General features: G+C 40.5%; 2 protein-coding genes across 4 annotated transcripts in view; one reads left to right on the top strand and one right to left on the bottom strand.

Annotated features, from left to right (window-relative positions):
- LOC145518445 (putative olfactory receptor 2W6) overlaps positions 1-4,692 on the bottom strand; it is a 143,471-nt gene extending 138,779 nt beyond the window's left edge. For all 3 annotated transcript variants that reach the window (XM_081523052.1, XM_081523051.1, XM_081523050.1), the window contains exon 1: positions 4,262-4,692. The gene's annotated coding sequence lies outside the window, so the exon portion shown is untranslated. The remainder of the gene's footprint in view (positions 1-4,261) is intronic.
- Positions 4,693-4,749: 57 nt separating this feature from the next.
- ZNF165 (zinc finger protein 165) lies at positions 4,750-12,486 on the top strand. Its single transcript, XM_081523024.1, has 4 exons — positions 4,750-5,312; positions 8,666-9,148; positions 9,674-9,812; positions 11,500-12,486. Exons 2-4 carry the CDS (start codon positions 8,738-8,740, stop codon positions 12,405-12,407), a joined length of 1,458 nt encoding a protein of 485 aa, XP_081379150.1. The 5' UTR covers positions 4,750-5,312; positions 8,666-8,737; the 3' UTR covers positions 12,408-12,486.
- The last annotated feature ends 6,195 nt before the right edge of the window (positions 12,487-18,681 follow it).

Below are 18,681 nucleotides of genomic sequence, written 5' to 3'. Positions count from 1 at the left end.
ATGTGAGAGTTTGACTATAAAAAAAGCTGAGCACTGAAGAATTGATGCTTTTGAACTGTGGTGTTAGAGAAGACTCTTGAGCGTCCCTTGGACTGCAAGGAGATCCAAACTGTCAATCCTAGAGGAAATCAGTCCTGAATATTCATTGGAAGGACTGATGCTGAGCTGAAACTCCAATACTTTGGCCACCTGATGCAAAGAACTGACTCATTTGAAAAGACCCTGATGCTGGGAAAGATTGAAGGCAGGAGGAGAAGAGGCTGACAGAGGATGAGATGGTTGGATGGCATCACCGATGCAATGGACATGAGTTTGAGGAGGATCCAGGAGTTGGTGATAGACAGGGAAGCCTGGTGTGCTGAAGTCCATGGGGTTACAAAGAGTTGGACACAACTGAGTGACTGAACTGAACTGAACTACAAAATACCTAATTAAACTTGACACCTACCTCACTTTTCTACAAACTCTAGGAATGACATGATCATAGGACTTATCCACTTGGGTTCCCTAAGATATTAATAATGTGGGCAAATATTTATATATAAAGTCTCTGAAAATCACAATACAAATATGCAATCAGCATTCAAATGCATCATTAAGACATCCCATATGGCTAGGATTAATGCAGAAATATACCATGGGAAAACATAAAAGATCTTTTCCCTAGGAGTGCCCTAGAGTAGACAGGACTAGGTAATTACATTGTCATTCATGAAAAACCATAGAGAATAGACGGGCTATGTAATGAAAGGTTCAAACCATGACTACAAGTTGAGGTAAGAAAAATGAAGATATTAGTAAAGGCTTAAGAGGTCAAGTAAGGCTTCAGGGAAAAAACAGTACTTTATCTGGGTCTTATCTGCAGACGAGTTTTACAAAGGAATAATGAAAATATTCAAAATATATGAGGAAGAATTTTAGGTAGGGAGGACCACGGTGTCTATGAGCAAATGTATTGAATAAATTAACCTTAATGCAGTGAAGGGTCCATATTGGGATTGGTGAGAATGGGGGATGGATTATTTCTCACCCCAATGTTTTATTCATGTTTTACAGCTATATTGTATGCATTTCCTATAATCAGTCTTTATTCCGTTGTGTTAAAAGTAGGATTTATATCTGCTGTCTATGTGCATACCTATATATCTTCATGATGCTCTACAAAAAATTACCTGGGAGGCTATTAATTATCAATTTAAATTTTAAAACTTTGTGTGGTTATTTACTCTGCAATATGCATAGAGTTGCCTATATGAGTAGACTCTGCCAGCAATAGAAAGCATATGCCCTTGTGAATTTCGATTTAAAAATCATATCTGATTTAACATTTTCTGTGTCCACAATGTTCCCCAAAGCCCCGCAAAGACCATTGTTCCATAGGCCATAAGTCCCATATTTTAAGTCATACCATCCAAAGTATCTCCTCAAAGCTGGTTTTTAAAAATGTTCAATCATTTTGTATGATGTGATCACAGAGAGGCAGAAATAAAGATAAAAATATAGAGATGAGATAAAGATACAGGTTTTTTCTTAAATGACATCCTGCTATAAATATATATTTACTTACGATAGGAAGACCTTCTACAAACTACCTTTGTGGTTTTTTCTCTTACATGATGAGAGAGAGATCAGAAAAATTTGTTGGAGCATGTAAAGATCAATGTAAATAACACTGGTGCAAAGACAGAAGCAACAGCAAAAATCAACCAGTTCACAATTCCCTGTCTCTTGAGAGATCTTTGTGTATACCAGATATCTTATTTGCAAATAAGAAATCAATTATTCTTAATTAAACAGAAAGCTTAATGAAGAAGTACTGTTCATTATGAACTCATCAGGAATTCATAAAATTGCTGGAAGGGTTGGAGAATCAGACTATCGATAAAGGAAACTGAAAGAAATGTAAACATATCGGACTTCCCTGGTGGTCCAGTGGTTAAGAATCTGCCTGCCAATGCAGGGGACACAGGTTCGTTCCCTGGTCCAGGAAGATTCCACATACTGAGGGACAACTAAGCCCATGCACCACAACTACTGAGCCAGCATGCCTAGAACCCATGCTCTGCAACAAGAGAAGCCACTGCAATGAGAAGCCTGTGCACCACAACTAGAGAAAGCTAGCACATAGCAATAAAGACACAGCGCAGCCATAAATAAATAAAATTAAAAAAAAAAAAAAAGAAATGTAAACATATCTTATGCTCTTGGATTGGAAGAATTAATATTATTAAAATGGTCACACTACCCAAAGCAATCTACAGATTTAATGTGATCCCTACCAAATTATCCATGACATTTTTCATATAAATAGAACAAATAATCCTAAAATGTATATGCAGCCATAAAAGACCCAGAAGTGCCAAAGCAATGCTGAGAAAAAGAACAAAGCTGGAGGCATAACCCTCTCCGACTTCAGAAAAAAAAACTACAAAGCTGCAGAAATCAAAAGAGTGTGGTATTGGCACAAAAACCATGAGGATGTGAAGAAAACGAAACCCTTGTACACTGTTGGTGGTGTAAATGTAAACTGGTGCAGGCACTGTGGGAAAGAGTAAGGAGGTGTCTCAAAAATCTAAAACTTGCCATATGACCCAGCAATTCCACTCCTGGATTTATATACAAACAAATCAAAAAAACACTAATTAGAAAAGATACATGCACCTCAATATTCATAGCAGCATTATTTATAATTGCCAAGATGTGGAAGCAACCTAAGTGCCCATCAATAGATAAATATATAAAGACTATATAAACACAATGGAATACTACTCAACCATAAACAAGAATGAAATTTTCTTATCATTTGCAGCAAGGTGGGTGGACTTGGAGAGAACTATGCTAGCAAAATAAGTCAGAGAAAGATAATATACATCACATATGTAAAATATACATCTGTGTATATCACACATGTAAAGTCTAAAAAATAAGACAAACTTGTTAGTATAACAAAAAGAAACAGACTCATAGATATAGAGAACAAACTAGTGATTACCAGTGGGGAGAAGGGAGGGAGAGGAGCAAGTTAGGGGTAGGGAACTAACAGGTAGAAACTACTATATATAAAATAAATAAGCTATAAGGATATATTGTATAGAACAGAGAATATACTCATAACAACAGAATATTTTATAATAATTATAAATGGAGTATGACCTTTAAAAATTGTGAAATATGATGCTGTACACCTGAAACATATTATATTGTAAATCAACTATATCTCAATTTAAAAATGTTTCATAACTAACTAAACAAGAGATGATAGTAGAAGGTCCACGTGATGGAGAAATGATATTCTGATTTAAATATATAATACCTTGGCTGCTCTGCTGAGAATGGACTATGGGTGAGATAGGTACAAGCAGAGAGTTCACTTAAGAGGTTACTGCAGTAATGAGAAGAGATAATGGTGTATCAACCCATTTTTAGGAGAAAACACGAACACAATGCTATCCTCACAACTGGAATATTATATAGTAATGAAAATGATTTTAACTCAACAATATGGTTATATCTTAATAACATATTGAATGAAAAGAAACAAATATCAGAGTATCTTTGAGACAATGCCTTTTAGATCAAAACCAACTAAAATTAAAAGCAAATACTTTTCGTTCATGAGTATGCACCAAACAGAACTATCTTTTCAATAAATAAGAGAACACAAAATGTGTAATAGTGATTAACTCAGACTACAGGAGATACAGAAGGAAACAAGAGAAAGAGTTGTAGTAAAAGTTAAGTTACTGTAATATTCTAGTTCTTATAGACTTGATGTATCTGCGTTCCACCCGGGGAGATAAAACAAGGATTCGGAAAAAAGGTTTCCTGTAAATCCAAAGGTGAAGTTTGAACCGTTTCCCTGCTGCATGAGCTTTCATTTCAAGGCTCTAGACTGAAACGTCCTAAAGGAGATCAGTCCTGGGTGTTCATTGGAAGGACTGATGTTGAAGTTGAAACTCCAATACTTTGGCCACCTGATGCGAAGAGCTGACTCATTTGAAAAGACACTGATGCTGGGAAAGATTGAAGGCAGGAGGAGAAGGGGACGACAGAGGATGAAATGGTTGGATGGCATCGCCAACTCAATGGACATGGGTTTGAGTAGACTGCGGCAGTTGGTGATGGACAGGGAGGCCTGGCGTGCTGCGGTTCATGGAGTAGCAAAGAGTCGGACACGACTGAACTGAACTGAACTGAGACTGAAATAGGCCCATTAAAAAGTTAAGGATGAGGCTCACACGAAATGTAAAGGCAAACTTACTGCTACAGAGAGGAGAAAATACGCCCCCTCCAAGCTCCGAGAGCTTCAAGACTGGCAAAGACGCCTGGGAAATGGAGTCCTACTGAGGATACCCGAAGGCTTCTGGGAAGTGCAGTCCAAAGTTAGCCCGTCTCCTTATGCGCAGTCTCAAAAGTCTCTGTGAAAGGAAGCCTTGAGAAGTCGTGCAGCGCCGTCCTTCCACCGGAAGTGTCCGATCGGAACCAGCCCTGTGGGAGAGGTGAGTCCGGGTCTGGGGACCCAGGTGTCCGGTCCTTTGTCTCCTTTAAACACCCAGTCCCTATCATGTTCCCTTCGGGATTGCAGCAGCCCTGTCACACTCTGGACCTGGGACCTCAGAGGAATCCCGAGGAAATGTGGAACTAGGTTTGGCGTTGGGAAAGCGTTTGCGCCGGCCTATATCTGGAATGGATAGGGGTTTCCATAGTTACCCCGCCGCGCGTGACGTCATCGTTGAGCGCTGAGAGGGCGTGGTTTGGGGGAGTGAGGGCCTTCCTGCTGGCTGAGATTTTAGGGTCACAGGGGAAAGAAGTGGCCTGAGCCAGTTGGGCGAGGCGGGGAAAGCTGGTATCTGTCTCGGGTCGACTGCGTTCTGCCAGAAGAAACTGTCCCAGGGTCCGCCCCAGACTCCTGCTCTCCTCCTGGGAGGAGTAACCCGCCTTTGTGTACGAAAAGTGGGACAGCTCCGGCATCGTCATGAAATTTATTCACACAGTAAATATTTAGTATTTCCTGTGTACTGGGGATGCCTAGAAACTAATATTGAAACGAGTATCGCGTTCTAGAATGAGAGACCAGACAGCAAAGCAGGCAAGTTAGTTGGAAGACCGAAAACTGCCTCTGTGAGAAACGAGGTGCCGTGAGAGCCTTCGTCATCGCGCACTGTGAATCCCCTGTTCCACTCTGTAACCTCTACTGGAGGTATAGCCCCTCACACTTCATACTTCTGCCCCTTCGTACACACCCGGAAGCTACTCATCCACCAAGAACCTACTCATCCAACAGGAAACCTCCACTTTACCAGTTCTCCAACGTAACTAATTACTCCTTATTCTGTTGTAATATTTGTTTACATATTTGCTTAGCTAGTTTTTGTAACGCTTCTCCTACACAGTGATTGTAAAGCATTAGATACTCAAAAAATGTTTACTAGTTTGAGGTTATTAAGACATTTGAAACCCAGCTTTAGGGAGAATATATCAAATCCTTGCAAATTAGATGATTTTTTATCTAGAGTTGTGGGGTGTTTTAAGTGGATAAGAAATGATTAAACATCTGAAGACAGAACTTTCAGCTATCTGAGGGGGTAACATATGTTGTAGAATGAGATAAATTATGCCCATAAAGTATTAGGACACTACCTGGTAGACACTTAACACGTCTAGAAAACATAACAAGAAGTTAAATTAGCTCTCTATATCAAAAGCATGCCCCAATAAATTAGTAAGAATTGAGACATACATCATAGCTACACCCCCCCCACTTTCCTCCTCTGTCATTGCTAAATTTTTACCTCGTCTACACCCACTCAAACTGTTGTTTTCCAAGATTCAGTCTGAGCCTGTGAGCTTCATTTCATCCTCTCAGAGAATTATTCTCAATATTTATCTTTAACTGCCCTTTCCATGGATCTTATCTAAATTTGTATTTCCATTCCTAACTTCTTTCCATTAAATCTCTTACTATCTTTTGCAAATGTTTTTCTAAGTGAATGTCTCATTAGCATCTAAAATACAGAATATACAAAGCAATAGGAAACTCAAATTTCTTAATTTCCCCTTTTATCCAATAAATCAACAAAAGTGAGAACTTAATAAATACTAATAATGCGTGGTCCTTAACCTCATGGGGCTCCAGTCAATTAAAAAAACATTGTAAATAGTACAAGATGATATATGTTTTATCCACAGATGTTATGTGTTAGGAACCTGGAACTCAAAGTCAAGTTAATGAATTCTTTATCAGAGGTATTAGAATTCTTAGTCACTCCAGATACACCCTGTAAGCTGGTCTCACCATCAATCTGCTGATCATTCGCACTTTCTCAGCTCTTTACTCTCCCTTCCTTTTTGCCTTTCCGGATCTTTCTTATCCTTTACTGTTCAGGTTAAGCCCCACCACCTGTAGGAAATATTTGCACACATACACACACATTCTCTCCCTACCTCAGAACTATTAAGCTATCCAGTGTCTCTACCATACAATCTGTTCAGTACTTCAGCTTTCAACATTTATCAAACATTTTCAGTGTGTGTCATGTGAAGCAGGTTTTGTTATTTAAATGTTCCGTATCCATGTGTGTTTTGTGTCATTTCTTTCCAACTCTTTTGCAAACTCCTTGGAAAATCAAACACTATTTTTAAAATTCCTTATATCTGTACATCAGAATACAGAAAAGCCGGGCATATCCCATATTAACCAGGTCAGCATCACCACAGGCAGAAGGCCAAGGAATCTGTTTCTAACAAAGTTCTCACATGACAGGCAGTGAGCCCAGTTTTGAATTCAGACTTTCTTAAAAATCACTGCCATATAACTTCCAGCCCAATGCTTTGTTGTGTTAAGGTCTTAATAAAGTATATGTTTGTGCAACAATCAGTAGTCAGGTTGGTGAAATGTTTAGTAGAAGGACCTGAAAGATGGATATTTGCCTTTCACTAGGGCTTCACTTCTAAATTACTTTATTCAGTTTTTCAGTTCAGATGCCAAAAAGACCTTTCCCAAGTGCTGCTAAGACTTGAGGAACTGATATCTAACGATAAGATTCACAAAAGATTGATAAGCAGGTCTTGATGCAGTTTATTGTGCTTTATTGGTAATCTGACAGGTCTCAATATCTAGGACATGGACTGAGCCATTAAATTCGGAAGGCAGAGAGAATTGTTGAGACAAAAGGAAACAGATTTATCTAAGATTTTGAGAGAAGAAGTTCGTTACACTGAAATTGTTAACCTCGGCCTTTAAGGAAAGTTGCCTGATTTTTATTATTTAAGAGATGTGTTAGTAATTCTAGTTCAGTGTTCTGAATAATTATAACATTCTAAGCCTGTATTTTCCCCACACTTTGAGGACAGTTACCTCTTTATGTTTCTATCCTATTATGGTCCATCCTAGAGATGAACAATATATTTATCTCCACAAACAGTATTTATCAGGCCATTCTGCTCAGAAGCTTTCATTGGCTCCCCAGTGCCTAAAAGATAAACCCTGAATTCATGACCTTGACATTTGAAGCTTCCTTCAATAGAACCTTTGTCTCTGTAATTTATTTTATTTTATTTTTTTTTATAAATTTATTTATTTTAGTTGGGGGCTAATTACTTTACAATATTGTAATAGTTTTTGCCATACATTGACATGAATCAGCCATGGGTTTACATGTGTTCCCCTTCCTGGACCCCCCACCCACCTCCCTCCCCATCCCATCCCTCTGGGTCATCCCATTGCCCCGGCCCTGAGCCCTTGTCTCATGCATCGAACATGGAATGGTGTTCTGTTTCACATACGATAATATACATGTTTCAATGCTATTCTCCCAGAACGTCCCACCCTCACCTTCTCCCTCAGAGTCCATAAAATTGTTCCATGCATCTGTGTCTCTTATTCTGTCTCGCATATAGGGTTATCGTTACCATCTTTCAAATTCCATATATATGCATTAGTATACTGTATTGTTGTTTTTCTTTCTGGCTTACTTCACTCTGTATAATGGGCTCCAGTTTCATCCATCTCAGTAGAACCGATTCAAATGTATTTTTTTTAATGGCTGAGTAATATTCCATTGTGTATATGTACCACAGCTTCCTTATCCATTCGTCTGCTGATGGACATCTAGGTTGCTTCCATGTCCTGGCTATTGTAAACAGTTGCAAACCTGCTGACATTTTGCCTTCCCACTTCTGTGTTCCTACCATTAACCAGTTGTTCAAGGTGTACCTTGCTTGTAATTTCCTGTTTCTCTCTCTCCCAACATCCTAGTCAAAGTCTATCCATTCATCAGAAATTAGTTTTTTAATTAAGCTTTTCCTGACCATTGAAACCTCTTTTCCATCCCCAACTTATTGAGCACTTCTGTCATTTTTCTCTTTTTTGATGGTTATTTTCTTTATGAGTAATATACAATTTAATTACATGTGACAAAGTAACATTATTGCCTTATATTTATACTGTCTTATATTTAATGTCTGTAATTTAAATTATCTTATTTTTAAAATTAAATTTTAAGCTGCTTTTAGGTGGAAATTATATAACAGTTGTAAGTCCGCAAAATAGGTATTTCAGTGCTTTTAAATGCCCAGCCAATTTTTGTATAATGGAGAATGACTGTTTTTATGATGTGATCTTTTGTCTTCCTGGACAGTAATAGTAATCTTTTTAATCCCTCAGGAGAGTTCTTAAAACTAAAAAAGGCTCTTCACAGAGCAGAAGTGGGAGTCTGATAATACAGTTTATTTCAAGATGGCAACTGAATCAAAGCAAGCTGCAGCTCAGAACCTTCAGGAGGATGAAGGACTTCTGATAGTGAAGATGGAAGAGGAAGATTTTGTCTGGAGGCAGGATGCTTGCTTACAGAGGAATGATCCCCTCAGGCAGGAGCTCTGCCGGCGGCTATTCCGGCAGTTCTGCTACCAGGATTCTCCTGGGCCCCGTGAGGCACTGAGCCAGCTCCGGGAGCTCTGCTGTCAGTGGCTGAAGCCAGAAACCCAGACCAAGGAGCAGATCCTGGAGCTGCTAGTTCTGGAACAGTTCCTGGCCATCCTGCCAGGGGATCTGCAGGCTTGGGTGCGTGAACATTACCCAGAGAGTGGAGAGGAAGCAGTGACCCTACTGGAAGATTTAGAGAGAGGCACTGATGAAGCTGTACTCCAGGTACAAAGGGGTTAGGGGATCTAAGACCTCCAGGATGGATGGAGTCCCACATAGGGAGAAAAGGACCTGAGATTAAATATCTAGTGAGCTTTGTGAAAAAGAAGTGAAAGTGAAGTTGCTCAGTCGTGTCCAACTCTTTGCGACCCCATGAACTGTAGCCTATCAGGCTCCTCTGTCCATGGGGTTTTCCAGGCAAGGGTTCTGGAGTGGGTGGCCATTTCCTTCTTCAGGGGATCTTCCCAACCCAGGGGTTGAACCCTGGTCTCCTGCATTGCAGGCAGACGTTTTACCATCTGAGGCACCAGGCTCCCAAAGTGAGCTTTGTAGGAACTCTTATTTAGTTCAGTGTGTATTTATGTCTCCTTCCCTCTCTGCTAGGTACGATGCTACCTTTTACAATTGAGGCAGACTTAATTCTTCCTTCCCCAGTTTTGTATAACTCTGGAAGATTCTCTTTGATTTGGGAAGATGTTTAATTCCAACTGGGATTCTCTCATAAGCCCAAATGTACTTTGTTTTTCTCAGATTCCAGTCTGTGAACATGGACAAGAACCATTCAGGAGAAAAGTGGCACCTCCTGGGCCAGCACTTAGTGTCCAGTTCCAGCCAGTGGACACCACGGCCCTTCATGGTTCTTCAGAACCCCAGCTCCTACTGGACTGTGGTAAGGAGCAATACTCTATGTGGTGCATGTCCCTGAAGTGCTGGGACAGTGAACCTCCCTTCTCAGACTATTCTTGGCAACTGTAGACGGTCCTTTCCTTTATTACTTAATAAGAAATAGAGAACTCTTTTCCTTTTGTGTCATTGGCCATCCAAAATAAGAGAGAGAGAACTTTGTTTTTTATCCAGAATGTCTCCTTTTTCATTTGTTCTTTATCTGGAATATTTCTAAAACATGAGATGTTTTCAGGTTATGAGCTAATTAAAGGAAAGAAAATGAATGGGTTGAGAAAATGTCAGGGAATGAGAAAAGAAGCAAAAGTGAAAGAAATATATGCATAGAAATAAAATACGTTAATAGAGAAGCAGATATAATAGTAGGAAAAAAGAGACAAATACGTGATGATACACTCAGAAATAGAGTATTATTCACAGATGCATAGAACAAGATCATATTATTGCCTTTTTATTTTACTTTTGGTTTTTCAAAGCCCTCATGTTTTTATAGAAAGTTGGCCATACTTGTGCTGACTACCTCCATAGAATCCTCTTTGCTGTTCTAAAACTCATTGTTTAAAAGGTTCAAGGACTCAGTATCTCTTTAGGTGTATATGGTCCCAAAAATAACCCAAGAATAAATTACAGTAATTTTTAAGATTACCCAAATTCTGCTTTCGAGTTTGTTCTGGAAACATTTCCATCCATCTCATCTAAAACTGTGAATTTTCCCACCCTAAGACCAGTACTGCCTAACTCCTTCTCCTATCCTAGCTTATTCTAGACAAAAGAAACCCTATAAAAAGAGGGGCAGCTTGATTACAGTTTAATATAGTTTAATACAGAGTCATGAGCACAGTATAGACCGATGAGCTAGAAGGTAGAATTTGTGAGGACTAGATCATAAATGAGTCTGAAGAGCTCAGATGTGTTGTAGAGGAGATTAGGATTTCTAAGTAGGGTGTAAGAATGACAGGGTTTAATGACAATTAGTCTGGTGAGGGTATTTAGGATGACTAGGAAGAATAGCTCTGAGTGAAACAACAAGGAGGCTGTTACAGTTATCTGAGCAGAAAGTGGTGAGGTTCTGTAATAACAGAAATGTAAAGAAAGGGAGGTATATAGGGGACATTTAGCAGAAATGACAGAGTTTGATTATCCATGAAAGATGAAAAAGAAATGGAAAGATGGATTGGATGAATAGATGGATGGAGGTTTTTCCCACCACATACACATACCTCAGAGTCTTTATAATTTTACTTTTCTCTGTGCATCTATATCCTCATATACTTTCTTTAAAACGGTGCCTCCCTTTCACCCTCTAACAGCAGAAATATAGACCCAAAGTTCCCCAAGATCCTTCTCAGTCACATTTCATAGTTCTCTCTTCTTACTTTGTTCCCCCCACCCCCATTCTTGCTGGTGATGATCATCTTCCTAGTTTTCTCTATTGTTGTCTGCTCATATCAGATGTCTGTTTCCTCTCTCTGCCAACTACTACATACATATGCTTTTACCAATTATTCTTTCTCTTCTATCCTCATCCATCACTCCTCTCACTTGAAAGGTCAGGTTTTTAGAGTAGCCAAATAAAGGCTACTATGTAACTATCTTGGGTGTATCTCAAAGTTTTACCTTCTTTTAGTTCAGCAAACAGGTATTTTGCTATTTATTTTTCATCATTTTTTTAGATAATAAGAATGAAAACAGTGAATCCATGCCAAAGCTGGACATTTATGAGAAAATGGAATCGCAGAGAATTATATCAGGAAGAATTTCAGAATTTGTGTCAGAAGGATCTGCTGAGCCTCGAGACATCTGTAAGTCTGCAGGCAGGATAAAGAGGCAGCAGGAAAAAGACTCAGGGGAGTCTCGGAAACCATCATCTGCTCAGGATGCAGGTTTCAGTAAAATCCTCACCCACAAAAATACACTTACAGGTGAAATAATAAGCCATGATGGATGTGAGAGAAACTTAAATCTGAACTCAAATGAATTTACACACCAGAAATCTTGTAAACACAGTACCTGTGACCAAAGTTTCAAATGGAATTCAGATTTTATTAAGCATCAGCGAATTTATGCTGGAGAAAAAATTCACCCATATGGAAAATCTCTCAAGAGCCCAAACCTTCTTAAACATGCAGCAGTTTTCACTGGTGAGAAGACCCATCAGTGTAATGAATGTGGAAAAGCTTTCAGACACAGCTCAAAGCTTATTAGGCATCAGAGAATCCACACTGGAGAGAGACCCTATGAATGTAATGAGTGTGGAAAAGGCTTTGGGGGGAGCTCAGATCTTATTAGACACCAGAGAATTCACACTGGGGAGAGACCCTTTGAATGCAAAGAATGTGGGAGAGCATTCAGCCTGAACTCACATCTTATCCTGCATCAGAGAATTCACACCAGGGAGAAACCCTATGAATGTAGTGAATGTGGGAAAACCTTCAGAGTGAGCTCACACCTTATTCGACACTTGAGAATCCACACTGGAGAGAAACCCTATGAATGCAGTGAGTGTGGGAGAGCCTTCAGTCAGAGCTCACACCTTAGTCAACATCAGAGAATTCACAAGAGGGAAAACCTATTCATGTAAAGAACTTAAATTCATAAGGAAATAGAACAGGAAAAATATTGAATAAATAATAAATATCAGTTGAGATGAATGACTGAAAGACCAGTATCTCTTTATTTTCTCTCTCATTTTTGGTTTGCTGTTCTGCATATAATCTTTACTGCCATGTGTCTGCTAGCTAAAGTCAAACCAGAAGAGCAAAATTTGGGGGAGGCTAATAAATGAGTCAGGCTTCCCTGGTGGCTCAGTGATAAAGAATCTTTCTGCCAGTGCAGGAGACACAGGTTCAGTCCCTGGGTCAGGAAGATACCCTGGAGAAGGAAATGGCAACCCATTCCAGTATTCTTACCCAGGAAATCCTATGGACAGAGGAGTGTGGTGGGGTACTGTACATGGGGTTGCAAAAGGGTCAAACACAACTTAGAGACAAAACAATAACAAATAAATAAGTTAGTCTATGGCAATGAAAATAGAAAAAGAGGACTCTTGGGAAATAACCAGGATTACAGTGTTGGGAGAAGAAGATTCAGATAAAGAGAGCCTGACCATTATCATTAACTCTAGTTAATGATTCTCCATAAGAAGAGGTAGGCTAAGCCTTGAAATGGAATAGTTTGAGCAAGGTATTGCAGAACAGTGCTTTTAAAATATTCCTTTAAAAAATGAAGATACAACAAAACTAAATTAGTCATGTCAAACACCAAGTTGTATGCAATGATGGTATCCCAATATGTAAGCCAAACTCCATGTCCAGTGGTCATGCCAGGAAGTAAACAACCAGAAGAGCATTTAAAGCAAGAGGCCATAATCCTGAGATTGAAGGAAGACAGGGAGGGAGTAGAAGCAAATTAGGCAAGAGCTGGGGTTAGAGGTAAGGAAAGGTGTTCAAATTGAATTAAACCTTCGAATTTGGAGGACATACACAGTAGCATAACCAGGACTTGACTGCCATGCTGTGGGGGTTTGGGGCACCTTCCTGGGGTGGGAGGATAGTGTAGTTGTGGGGAGCTCTCTTGGCAGAAATAGGGTTCTCTGGCTACTAACAACTGTGGAAGAGGGCAGAGGAAATTAGTACTACAAAACTAAGTCCTGAAACTATTTCATTGCTGCTGGCTGCTCTCTCCAGAAAAGCCCGGGAGGAGAGTATAGAAAGGGTTGGTATCTGAGAAAAGAGTGGAGAGGAATCTGCAACAAGTTGGAGCTCTACCAATGATTCCAGGATATAAAGGTGAATCCTGCTTTACTTATTTTACCTATTTGATGAGGTACCTTTTCACTAATGTGAGAAATAAAAACATTTAAGGTCTAAATATTAAATTTCATATTTTTATATGAAAACTAGAAACAGAACCTTTACATTAGAAATATGATAATCTAATGAACAAAATTTTCCATGAAGAGGCTTTATAAGAATAGCATTTGTGTTTCAATGACCTTGAACTATAGGATCTAGATAACCCAGTATTTTGTTTTAAGGTAATGTTGAACTCATAATTTCTTTTTACAGGCACTAGGCTGATCCATCCTATCACGTGACTGTACATGTGCTGTTATGTTTTCTATTTTATTTCCCATTTTATAGTTGAAAAAACTGAGCTGTAAAGTAGCAGGCACAGGAATACATAGTAAACAGTGGAAGCAGGATATAAACATATATATTATTCCAGAGCCCTAGTTCTTAACCTTGACTATGTCACTGACAATATGACTATGGATATAAAATCAGAAAAGACAGTACTAGGGGATTACCTGGATGTCCAGTGGTTAGGACTGGGTGCTTTCACTTGGGGCAACTGCATTCAGTCACTGGTCAGGGAACTATGATCCTGCAAGTCTTGCCGCACAGCAACACAACTTCAAAGTTGGGGGGAACGGGTTTCTGTGTCATCCTTTTAGAAGACTAATTGGTGATACATTTCAAAATCATGGTGGCAGTAGGGACCTGGTAGGCTGGGCTGACTTTTGCCCTGGAGGCCCCAGGAGACAACCACCAAGAGCATCTTCCTACAGAGGCCAGGCAGTAGCCACCATGCCCAGGGTTACTGGGCTTCTGGCAGGCTTGTCAGGCCCAGGCCTGGAAAGGGGTAAGAGCCTGTTTCCCAAGGTTTAACTTCCCTCAGGGCTGCTATGAGATGCTATGAAATGAGGCTGGCAGCTGTAGGTAGGGGCTGAAACTTCGAATACACAGCCGCTTTCCCACCCACCATCCCCACTCTCACACACTCACGCACACACACACGCGTGCAGAGGCCCCCAGGAAAGGGAGGAAAAAAGACCTTCCTCCTTTGCCTCGGTCCTCCTCTCCCTCCAGCACTGGCTATAGGAAGCTCTGTCTGTCTTCCAGAGACGTTGACAGAGGCACCTTGTCAGTGGGGAGTGTGTATTCACACACAAGCATGCAGACCTGTCTGTTTATGTTGCTAGCAAACATCTGGACATAATTTGATCACTTACTGATCATGATCAGAAATCTTATCTGTAGATTTATTTGTAGTGGAGAACATCAACATGCTTGGTTTGGTATTTTTAATCTCATCACTTGTGGCCAAGCTTCACATTGTTTCCGTATTACAAGTTGTAGTGTCTGTCTTACCTAGTTTATGCTTTCTTTCACATGTGACAATTCACCAGAATTGTCAGTTTTCCTTTTGAATTTACATTTTAATGGTTCACTGAATTAACATTTTAGTTGTTCATTCAGTGGTTTTCAAGATGACTAGTCTTTCACCTCAGCTAAAGGTTTCAGTAGGCATTTCTCTAAATTAATAATGATGTATTTCACCTTAGAAATGGCACCAGGGCTTCCCTGGTGGTTCTGTGGTTAAGAATCCACCTTGCAATGCAAGAGACACCAGTTCAATCCCTGGTCTGGGAAGGTCCCACATGCCAGGGAACAACTAAGCCCGTGCCCCACAACTGCCAATCCTGCATGCTACAGCTACTGAAGCCTGTGTGCCCGAGAGCCTGTGCAACAAGAGAAGCCATATTGGCTGCAGTCTTCTCTATTAAATATCAAAGGGAACAGCAAAGTCTCCTGACAGTGAAAGAAGAGGGCAACACTCGGGGCCATGAATATAGGCAACATGGGAGTAAATGTAACAACCAGGAGGTAGCTGCTAGTCAGAACTTTAGGCATTTCTGTTACCTGGAGGCACCTTGACGCTGTGAGGCTCTGAACCAGCTCTGGGAACTTTGCCATCAATGAATGATGCCATACCAGGGAACAGATCCTGGAGCTGCTAGTGCTGGAGCAGTTCCTAACCAGCCTGCCCCAGGAGCGCCAGGCCTGGATGTCAGAGCATCAGCCAAAGGATGACAAGGAGCCAGTGATTGTGTTGGAGGATTTGGAGAAAGAACTTGATGAAACAGGACCGCAAGTGTGATTAAATAGGGGAACATTGGGGAATGAAAGTCCTAGCCAAAGAGAGAAGCATGCATGCTACCATGGGAGCAGGTTGCAGAACGCAAGTCTCTACTCACCCTGACTAGATATGATAGTCACTGTGTTTTTACTTCCTCTTGAGGATGAAATAAGACTGTGCTCACTCTTTCTCTATTCTGTGCCCTGGGAATTGTTCTCTAAAATGTCTTTCAAAGATATTAACTCTAGTTCATTCATTGAGTCTATCACAATCCTACCACATCTTGTTTCCAGGCTGTAACCAGAACCTGTGAATTCCAGGTGAAATTTTTCCGCGTTTATCACCCATTTCTTTGAAGCCTGCTCCACAATTGCCTCCCTTGTAAGGTTCCCCACTGTGTCTGCTAGATGTGTGGTACTGGCTTCAAAGCTGACTTATGCAGTCACACAGTGCCTTAGAGCTCAGAAATGTCCTGCTTTCAGAAAGTCATGAGCTTGTTTTAATGCCCTGTTGTCACAGTCTTGAAATTCTTAACGTTATCTTTTAACTTGTGTTTTGTAAGTGAAGTAAAATAGGACAACAGAGCATGTGCCTGAGCAGAGGATTTGTCCCCATTCACGTGTAGCATTTGTAATCCCCCATAAGCACAGAATTCCAGTGGACGCATAATTTGTGGGAGTTCAGCAAGACTCAAAGTGAGTATGAAAGAGAGAAGAATAGACTACTCTGAAATGTGCCACTTTGGAATATGAATTATTTTGAGTTGAAATCTATCAACCCAGAAGACTCAGGAAATACTTTTACCTCTCCCTTAACTACTTGAAAGAATTTAGATAGGGAGCTTGTGCTAAAAAAAAAAAAAAAATGAGTTATTAACAGAGATAACATTTTTTAATCTGAAAGACCTGTATATATGGCAGGGCAAACACCTAGTTACCAAACATCTGCTCTTCTTGTCCTCCTGTGAATTACCCTCCTGCCCTTTGAAGCCCAGACCCCTAGTCCATTCATAAAGTCAGGATGGCATATAAGCCCCTCTTATCTTCAGGGCTCCTGTACATACAAAATTTGATTTGTTTTTCTCCTGAGAATGTTTTATGTCAATTATAAGACCAACCAAAGAACCTAGAAATGTAGAAAGAAAAATTTTCCTCCCCAACCTGTTTCCTACTCCATTTACCAACTGAAAAAGCCTGCAGAGTGGAAGCATTCTTTACAAGTTACAGCCCATCAGCTGTTGGATTTTTCCAGAAGATTCTGTTCTCTCCCTGGGGTCCTAATTCTCTTAAAGAAACCTTTTGTGGTGTCTGCCAAAGAAGTTTTGAAGCACTCATTCTCTGTGTCACTCGCAACAATTAAACTTTATTGTGCAACAAATGAATTGCCATTCTGTTTAAGACAAGGGTGCAGGAATAACATGGAGAAGGCAATGGCAATCCACTCTAGTACTCTTGCCTGGAAAATCCCATGGACGGAGGAGCCTGGTAGACTGCAGTCCATAGGGTTGCTAGGAGTCTGGACACAACTGAGCGACTTCACTTTCACTTTCCACTTTCATGCATTGGAGAAGGAAATGGCAACCCACTCCAGTACTCTTGCCTGGAGAATCCCAGGGACGGGGGAGCCTGGTGGGCTGCCGTCTATGGGGTCGCACAGAGTCGGACACGACTGAAGCGACTTAGCAGCAGCAGCAGCAGCAGGAATATCAAAAATGAAAAGCATCTCACTTTTTTCCGGTAGTTTCAAGGAGTTCCCTCACTCACTGCCTAGAATAAAATAATAAGGATTCTCGCGTAAAGGTAAGAAATCGAATTACCAAGTAGTTTTTATTGTAATTCTAATGTAAACAGCAAGTTACTACGCGTTGCATTGTAACATTGCAGTGTAATATTTCCTAATTCATCACAGAGTTAGGTAGGAAGGTAGGCATGACCGAGGAGGGTTGCCCTTGCTGAAAAGGATACAAGCTAGTATCCTGTAGAGACCGCTAAACCTCTTCCCAGACACACCCAGGAGAGCTCCCAGAAATGCTACCAAATAACCACAGATTTTTCCAATTCCTGCACATGTGCCCTAGGTATACAGCAGATACAAACTAACCACAGGGACTTCCATGAGTAACTTTATGCAGTTAGGAGTCCATTAAGGGTTCATAAATATTCTACACATATATACATCTGATTATAACAGACTAAATTATGGGAAGACAGATACAACAGATGTGCTGTTATATAACTTGCAAATGTCAATTGACCTTGAGTGTATGCCTATTTGCATTCCTTTTCATTGATTGGTGGCAGGTACAAGCCCTATTTTGCACAGGGCATAACCAAAAGAAGAGACAGGAAGTACAAAAGAGGGGAAGCCAAGGACTATAGGCTTCCCTGATGGCACAGATGGTAAAGAATCTACCTGCAGTGCAGATTCCTGATTTAGATCCTTGGGTCTGGGAGATCTCCTGGAGAAGGGAGAGGCAACACACTCCATTATTCTTGCCTGGAGAATTCCATCGACAGAGGAGCCTGGCAGGTACAGTCCATGGGGTCGCAAAGAGTCAGACATGACTGAACAGCTAATACATAAGGAGTATGTGGAGAACCACTCCTTTGGAGGCGACCTGCTCCTGTATTTTGAGAGTTTGTGTCTAATAAAACATCTATCTGCTTGAGCTGAACTGAGCTGTAACTTGCCTGTTGCTTTGAGCTCTTTAGTCCGTCCAGGAAAAGAAAGAAACCAACCTGACAACAGTACTCCTGCGAACTACTAGTATCTCTAATTTGTAGGGGAAATGGGCTTATTCAAGTTTAGCTAATAATCCGGAGAACTCAGGTTTCCAATACAACTTGCCCAACTCCATATCAGAAGTTTCTAACACTAGTTAGTCCGCGTCCCCAGCTGGACTGTAAGCTTCTTAGGCCAAGAACCATCTCCTT

Source organism: Giraffa tippelskirchi, chromosome 8 (assembly GCF_054371585.1).
Source record: "Giraffa tippelskirchi isolate mGirTip1 chromosome 8, T2T-mGirTip1v1.2.pri, whole genome shotgun sequence".
In the NCBI taxonomy this organism is placed as follows: domain Eukaryota; kingdom Metazoa; phylum Chordata; class Mammalia; order Artiodactyla; family Giraffidae; genus Giraffa; species Giraffa tippelskirchi.
Note: the sequence above shows the minus strand (reverse complement) of the source record. Positions and strands in the feature narration are given on the sequence as shown.